This window comes from Limulus polyphemus, unplaced genomic scaffold (genome assembly GCF_000517525.1).
Source record: "Limulus polyphemus unplaced genomic scaffold, Limulus_polyphemus-2.1.2 Scaffold381, whole genome shotgun sequence".
Taxonomy (NCBI): Eukaryota; Metazoa; Arthropoda; class Merostomata; order Xiphosura; family Limulidae; genus Limulus; species Limulus polyphemus.
The window spans coordinates 527,227-535,877 of NW_013665991.1; the positions used below are offsets into that span (position 1 = coordinate 527,227).

Below are 8,651 nucleotides of genomic sequence, written 5' to 3' on the forward strand. Positions count from 1 at the left end.
TAATCTCCTCATCTTTTACAGATTGAAGACCTCTTCTTAACCTTTGCCAAGAAAGCCTCAGCATTTAACTAGTTGGTTTGTAAAATGTCAGTTTTTGCTAATCTCCTCATCTTTTACAGATTGAAGACCTCTTCTTAACCTTTGCCAAGAAAGCCTCAGCATTTAATAGTTGGTTTGAAAATGTCAGTTTTTGCTAATCTCCTCATCTTTTACAGATTGAAGACCTCTTCTTAACCTTTGCCAAGAAAGCCTCAGCATTTAATAGTTGGTTTGAAAATGCAGAGGAAGACCTGACTGATCCTGTTCGATGTAATTCAATTGAGGAAATTAGGGTACCAGTTTTGTTCTTTTATATACATTGTTGTGAGTTGCACATTCATGTTAATATCTTGAAAACATTTAAATAATTTTGCTTTGAATGCCTTTTGAACTACATATTAGTTCATAAAATAATTTCTGAATTACTTATTATGATAAAAGTAATGAATGTAACTTACCAGTAGCTTATGTTGTAAAGTATAGACACCATTACCTGAAGGATACTGGTTTAAGGAAAGTCCTTGTTATTGCAGTTCATGGTTCTATTTCAAATTGCACATTGTGCAATTAAACAAACATCCTTTTTCATAGTGTATTTTTCATGGAATATACTATTTTTATCAATAATAAAATTTAACAGTGTAGGTGACAAACATATTTCAGTTTAACTTTGTATATATGTGTCTAGAAATCATCCACCTGGTTTCAAGAGATTCACTTTTGTTCTTACATTATGCTACATCATATTTTTTGCCCTTGGTTTTTTGACAAGACATATTGTGATAAGCTCATCTTGTTTGAAAGTTTCTTCATTATTTTATAACTACATTGGAATAGTGAAGTTATGTATTATTTTATTATAGAGACCCATTTTATAACTCATTATTCTTTAACTTGTAAGCAAGCTCTGAGTCTTAACTGTAAAGAGATTGCAATTAATGAACACTTCTTTTTCAGGCCTTGCGTGAAGCTCACTCTCAGTTTCAGGCCTCTCTGAGTTCAGCTCAGGCAGATTTTGAGGCTCTAGCTGCATTAGACCAACAGATAAAAAGCTTTAATGTTGGCTCAAATCCTTACACTTGGTTCACCATGGAAGCTCTTGAAGAGACCTGGAGAAACCTGCAGAAAATAATTGGGGTGAGAATTAACAACTGTAGAAACATAGAACAGGATAATTAACACACATAGCATGATCTGGTCTCTTAGAGGATTTTATTGTTTTTTTGAAAAAGAAATTTCATACATATATCAAAGAATCAATGACATATGTATAGTGTTAATAATATATGAAAACATCTTGAACAAGAAACTATCATCATTATTAGTATGGAAATGATTCAGAGTGCAGAGAGTTAAAGGTTGTTTTAAGGTGTTCAATGTATACAGCAAATTCTGTGTGAAATTACCAGTACTACATAGTTCTTTTTGTAAAGTATTTTTCACGAATGAGTTCTTATTTTTAACATTATATTTAGCATTATCATTTTAAAATATAAACATTTGCTGGTACTTTCTGCATACAAAGTACTTATAAGGTGAAAACAGACATGAAATTTAGAGCATATGAAAAAAAAACAAGTGTAAAGTTGTGTAAGGAAAATTATATGAACTACAGTAACTGACTGTTTTATGCAGCCAAGAAATGACTAGTTAGAAAACAACATTTTTATTCACATTTTATTTTTGTGTCTTAAAATTTCTAATTTTTACCCTCAGAACAGAAGCTGTTTAACCAAAACATTCGACATTATACTTCTTTGAGCTTACATTTTAAATTTTGAATTACCTTATCTTTGTTTTAAGACTAATTTCTCCAATCCACATTAAAAGATGTATGAATTTAATTTCTGAATCTTTACAATTATAAAATGCATAATTTCTAGGTTAAGTTTGATACACTTGAAAAGGAGACCTTTCTTCAATTTGTCCTTTCACAGTAACCTTAGTGTTCTCTGGAATAATGAATATTTTAAGGTTTTAATGTATATCTATTTTTTGTACAGGAGCGTGATTTAGAGCTAGCTAAAGAGGCTCAGCGCCAAGAAGAAAATGACCGACTACGTAGAGAATTTGCCAGACATGCTAATGCCTTCCACCATTGGCTAACTGAAACAAGGTAGGGAAAAGCAATCACTGAGAATGTTGAAGATTCTGAATTGTTATTCAGAAAGATTAACATAAAGTACCATTCAAATTATCAATCAAAATTCATACGTAGCTTTTAAAATGTTCAAATCACTAAGTTTAGAATTTGATTAGAAACTTTTTGTGTTGTTCGTTTTTGTAATTCTCAATCATTAGAAATTTAGCCTTTTACTTATGAACTTGAGATGATGAAAAATAAAGTAAAAGTACTTAAGTTTCTTAAGTATTTTAATTTCCCCAAAAGGTGGCCAAAGGCTGCCTGGAGGGGGGGGGGTCACCCATTTTAACCACTCGCACCCATATACAATAGTGTGTTGTCTGTCAGTCAGTCAATAGACACTAAAATGACATCACAAAAGAAATGCTTAACATTGCACTTTGTACTGTCATAACATGAGTAAAATGTGTAAATGCTGTGAATCATGAGAACAATTATGCACTCTGTAGGCTACAACACAGTGTGGCATATGAACTTCAAAAACAAGAAATAAAAATATTTGTTACTCTTAATTTTGGTTTTATTTATTCTTGAAACAGAATGCTTTCGGGATCCTGCAGAAGTATGTCTAGTTCTAATAGTCAACAATATATATTTCTACAAGTGTTTCTTTAATAGGCAGTTGCCATCCATTTCACAGAATACTTTGCCTAGGATTTTCTTTCTTTCTATGATGTTCTTTTTTTCTGTGTGGGGCCCTTTTTATTGTCCTCCAGTGGCACAGCAATATTTTCTGCGGACTTACAATGCTAGAAACCGGGTTTCGATACCCATGTGGGCAGAGTATAGATAGCCCATTGAGTAGCTTTGTGCTTAACTTCAAACAAACCCTTTTTATTATTAAACTTGAAATATTAATGATAACACAGAATTTTATTTTTTTTCCATAGTATATACTTACTTAACTAATTTTGACAAAGTGTATAGAACTGGTTAAAATGTTTAATATTTTCTTGATTTTTTTTTGGTCATTAGTATAAACTTCTATGGTTGATATCATTTATTCTTGTAACTGCAGGTCTTCAATGATGGAAGTTACAGGTAACTTGGAAACTCAACTTGAGGCTATAAAAGTGAGTACACGAACACAGACATTTTTATGTTCTAGTTTTTGTTGTTCTTTTTTTCATATCATATCAGATACTGAGTAATGTGTTTAATATCTAATATGCAAGTATTGTCCTGAATGATCAAGTTTTTTACACCTTTAACTTCTACAGCGAGGTTTTTACAATAGTTAGAGGTTTATGCACAGTATAATGTCTTCATTGTTTCACAATGGCCAGGGGTTTATGCACACAATAATGTTTTTATTGTTGCACAGGATCAGGGAGTTTATGTGCACTATAATGTCTTCATTGTTTCACAATAGTCAGGAGGTTTATGTACACTATAATGTCTTCATTGTTTCACAATAGTCAGGAGGTTTATCCACAATATAATGTCTTCATTGTTTCACAATTGTCAGGGAGTTTATGCACACTATAATTCTTCATTGTTTCACAATCATCAAGGATTTTATACACACTATAATGTCTTCATTGTTTCACAATGGTCAGGGTTATTCATACACACTATAATGTCTTTATTGTTTCACAGTAGTCAGGGGATTTATACAGACTATAATGTCTTCATTGTTTCACAATGGTCAGGGTTATTCATACACACTATAATGTCTTTATTGTCTCACAGTGGTCAGGGGTTTTATACACACTATAATGTCTTTATTGTTTCACAGTAGTCAGGGGATTTATGCACACTGTAATGTATTCAGTATTATAATGTATTTTATGTTGTTTTTGAGACAAACTATATAATATATTTTCAAAGTTTAACCATTTTATAGAATTTGGACAAAGAAAAGACAAGATTTTCACTAAAACATTCTAGTCTATCAAGATTTCTGTATCGATGTAAATATTGTGCAATATTATACTTTACTTGTTTGGTACTACCTGAGATAAAATAATAATTGATGTATTAGCTTTTACTTAAGTATTATGAACTATCATATGTAGTTATGATAACATAATCTGCAACTTGTCAATTTAAAAATATCCTTGTAATTTTGTTCCATTTTCGTTCAAAAACTTTAATGGCTGTTTTAAATAATGCCTGCTCTAGTATATCTGTTGTCTAGAAATAATTACGCACGTGTTAAGTATTTAGATTTTATAGATATTTCTTTCTTTGATATATTATGTTTTGTTCTTTGAACAGGCTAAGTCAGTAGAAGTAAGAGCCAAGAGAGCTGACCTTAAAAAACTGGAGGATCTGGGTGCAACACTAGAAGAACATCTGATCTTAGATAATCGATACACTGAACATAGTACTGTTGGACTGGCACAACAATGGGATCAACTGGATCAGCTTGGAATGAGGATGCAACACAATCTGGAACAACAAATCCAGGCTCGGTGAGTTGACTGTCCTTAAACTTTTCAAGGAGTAGTACTGTTTACATATTGTTGTTATTTTTATTTAAAAAGATTCTACTAATCTTAATCAGTCCGGATCCTGATTGGTGAACAATTTTCACATTAATAATTTCTTAGTTACATTCATCATATAAAAAAATTGCCAGAATTCTGATTATTGGATAAATTATACCACTAAACAATCATAACATGTTTTTATTGACTGTTCCAGAAACCAGAGTGGTGTTTCAGAAGATGCTTTGAAGGAGTTTAGCATGATGTTTAAGTAAGTTTTTTTCTCTGTTTGTTATGTGCAACAACTAGTCTTATGAGTTCATTTTTACACAAGAAAATGATATTTAATCTTACTGCTTCACTGCCATTATTGGGATTAACTTTAACATTATTAAAAGAATGTAAAGCGAATAGCCTTTACAGATACAAAAATGAAACTTAAGTTCTAGGGAATGTGTAAAAGCGAAATACAAAACTTAGTCAAATTTCTAAACTGACTAAAATGTAAAACTGATAATATTTTCACAGCAACATGAAAAGTTGTTAAAAAGACGACAATTCACAATAAACATAGATTGTTTTTTTCTGTCTACATAATTTCTTTTTTACTGTTAGCCTAAACTTAAGAAAATGAATTGTAATTCCCAATGCAGAATAAATATTTGATATTTTCATTATTACAGTGTACTAAAATGCTTGAATGCAAGTTTGTTTTGTTCAAGATTTTATCAGTTAATGCTATATTTATTAGTTTGAAATTTAGATGTCATGCATACTTGCTACTCGCATGTTTTAGTGTTCAGATGTAATTTAACATAATGTTACTTAATATTAACATTTATGCTCTTCATTTAAACTTCAATAAAATGTCACCTATGTTTCGTTTTTGTTTTTTTAAATGAGCATGTTATTTGTAATCTTTAAGAAAGCCGAGTGTGACGCTTTGTATATGTCCATCAAAATTGTTTTGTTTTTTATGCAGGCACTTTGATAGAGAAAAGATTGGTAGATTGAATCATTACCAGTTTAAGAGTTGTCTGCGAGCTTTAGGCTATGATCTCCCAATGGTGGATGAGGGGCAGCCTGACCCAGAGTTTGAAACTATCCTCAATGCTGTTGATCCAAACAGAGATGGTTTTGTGTCCTTACAAGAGTACATGGCTTTCATGATATCTCGTGAAACGGAGAATGTACGATCTAGTGAAGATATCGAAAATGCTTTCCGAGCTATTACTTCTGGTGAACGTCCATATGTCACAGCTGATGACTTGTATGCTGTAAGTACTATTTGTATACATAGTCCATAAAACGTAAAAAAAAAAATATTGAAATCTCTCAAAATTAAGTATGAACTGCTTGCATCTAAAGCAATACAAATCATTAAAAATTGAAACTTCTGCTCTCTGGGTAATGATTAAGATGAACAATCTTATGATTTGTAGAAATTTTGAATGGTAATAATTTACAGTAAACACACTTATTATAACTTAATTAGGAGAAAGTGAAATAACATAAGCTTTGATTCATTTGAAAAAGGAATAAGAAAACAATAAAATAAGACAATATATGTTGAGTGAAAGTAATGTTGTTTTTTTTGTATAGGAGATATCCATTTTCCTTAACTTCTGTGAGATGAAAAGATATATTATTTTAAATTCAAATTGAGTTTAAAAAATTAAGTAAACCATTTTTAATTATTTATTTTAATTATAAATTTTGGAAATTCCCTAAAACAAACAACTTTTGTTAGTTTTATAATCCAAATTATGTCAACAAAAGCAGACAGGATAAATGTTTTCTTTGCTGTTTAATTCTGTTCTATAAAGAATATTCCTGATTGAGTAAATGTGTTTTTTCTTACAATCTAAATTGTATTGAGGGTTGAATTAAAGGTAAATTTTTTCTTGAATTTTAATTAGATAAGAAGAAATTTTTGAATGATAAAAAATTTAGTTTTAAGATCAAAGCCATTTTAATCAGCAGAGATAGAATGTACGGTTTTTTTCTCAAACTGTTTTTGGGAGAATAATAATTTGGAATGATAGTAAATTTAATGTCATTTTTGTAAAAATCAAACAAAAAGAAAGAGATCACAGAACTTTTGGGTAAAGAACACTCCTAAGTGACATCAGATTTGCTTTAGACACCGTAAAGGCACTCACAAAATATAGACAAAATATGTGGTGATAAGTTACCTGCTTGAAATTGTAATACATTGTTAACTCATATGATTCTCCTTCACCTCACTTCAAACAATGGATATCAGTCTTACTATTTTTATAAACTTATCAACAGTGATTATCTCAAAACAAAATCTGTTTTATACATTTTTCTGAACATTCTTATTCACTTTATTCTTGCATTACTTAGAACCTTACTGTAGAAATGGCAGACTACTGTGTATCTCGCATGAAGCCCTACGTGGAACCAAAAAGTGGACGTACCATAACAGGAGCCTACGATTACATGGAATTCACTCGCATGCTTTTCCAAAAATAGTGTACTCTAGTTATTTTTTGTGCAGTTAAAGATTCACTATCATTACAGAAATTACTTATGACCATCATAGAGATTGAACTAATAGTAATAATACAAACTAGTTACATGATTTTTCAAAGAAAGTAGACTTAATAAAAGACTTATGCTAATGGTTTTACCATTTAAAACCATTGGCTGTTATTCATTATTTTCTTTGTAGCACATATTGATAAATGTTGCTTCTTATGTAGATATCTCGATCTTAAAAATATTCTTAGCTTCAGGTAGCTGATATTTTGTAGTTTGATAATGAATCTTTAACATTAAATTTATTAAAACAACCATATAATACACAGCACTCTATAGTTAATTATTTTTATTAAATTGTGGAACACTTTTTCTTGTTTTATTTGTTTTTGTTTTTTTTTTGTAACTGCCCCATTTACAGGTAGTATTTACTTTCTACTTAATATTTTATTCTTTATTTATAAAATTAATTAAGGCTTTTAGTACCCTTTTTTAAAATGTTATGAAAGGGTTGATACTAACTAATAGCTAATAAGTAGATACTGAATCACCAAGTAAAGTAACATTACCTAGACACTTAATAGTTACCAGTGGTAGTTAAAAATTATTTTTTAGAATATACAACATCGTTATCTTTAGAAACCTAAAAGTTGAATAAAGAAATTGCTTGGTTTATTAAAAATGGTTTAAAAAAATAGCAAGTATCTCAGATGATTCTTATCTTTAGTACCAGCGGGAAAAATAACATGAGAAATTATTTACAGTATCACTCCAGTACTTCTACTTTATATAGGTTTGAAAATGATTGAAACCCCTATGTAGTATTTTTCCGTTGTATGTATCTGCTTGTTTCAACTATTACCCTTACTTATAAGCTATTGACGGGCCTGCTCATTTCAAACTCTGATGAAGAAAATTATTTAAACAATCCTTTAAGTTTTTTATTATTTTTGATTATTTTACTCCCATTCATAAAGGAAATACATAATAAATTCTATCTAAACTTGAGGTAAAACTTTAGTGCTAGGTTGCAATACAATTTTATTTTTAAATTATCCAAGTTATTGCTTAAATGGATCAGTTCAAATTTGGAAAGCTATGATTGAGAGAATGATTTCGGCCTTAATGATTTTATTATTTTTTTCCCATTGTTAACCACGTGTTATCAGTCATTGATACAGTATAACTTATGTTGTTTTTCGTGTTTTTTTTTTCTAAATTGCAGTGATATTCGTTACGACTTGTATAACTTGCTTCCTTATTCTTATATAGTCTCCCTTATCTTGAAAACATTGCCTAAGGTTCTAGTCACGTCGGTCACTGTACTCCGTAGTAGAGCACTATTTCCCATTTCGTTCAGACTGTTATTCAGTGTGATTTTCAATAAAGTTAGTTGTCACCACATCTCTTTTGCTGTACTGTGTGTGTATTTATTTGAGAATAGAAACGGAGACATCTTAATTAAGAAACTGAAAATGCACACTAGACCATCTAGATTAAACAGAAAAAAAAAAGTTTTGGATATTGTATTG

The 8,651-nt window shown here is 30.1% G+C and overlaps 1 protein-coding gene across 1 annotated transcript in view; it reads left to right on the forward strand.

Moving 5' to 3' along the window:
* LOC106457846 (spectrin alpha chain-like) overlaps positions 1-8,525 on the forward strand; it is an 85,138-nt gene extending 76,613 nt beyond the window's left edge. The window contains exons 42-49 of the mRNA XM_022383894.1: positions 216-332; positions 997-1,176; positions 2,043-2,155; positions 3,201-3,255; positions 4,403-4,599; positions 4,832-4,885; positions 5,597-5,891; positions 6,985-8,525. Coding sequence (XP_022239602.1) covers positions 216-332; positions 997-1,176; positions 2,043-2,155; positions 3,201-3,255; positions 4,403-4,599; positions 4,832-4,885; positions 5,597-5,891; positions 6,985-7,113 — 1,140 coding nt within the window. The 3' untranslated portion in view covers positions 7,114-8,525. The remainder of the gene's footprint in view (positions 1-215; positions 333-996; positions 1,177-2,042; positions 2,156-3,200; positions 3,256-4,402; positions 4,600-4,831; positions 4,886-5,596; positions 5,892-6,984) is intronic.
* Positions 8,526-8,651: the final 126 nt, after the last annotated feature.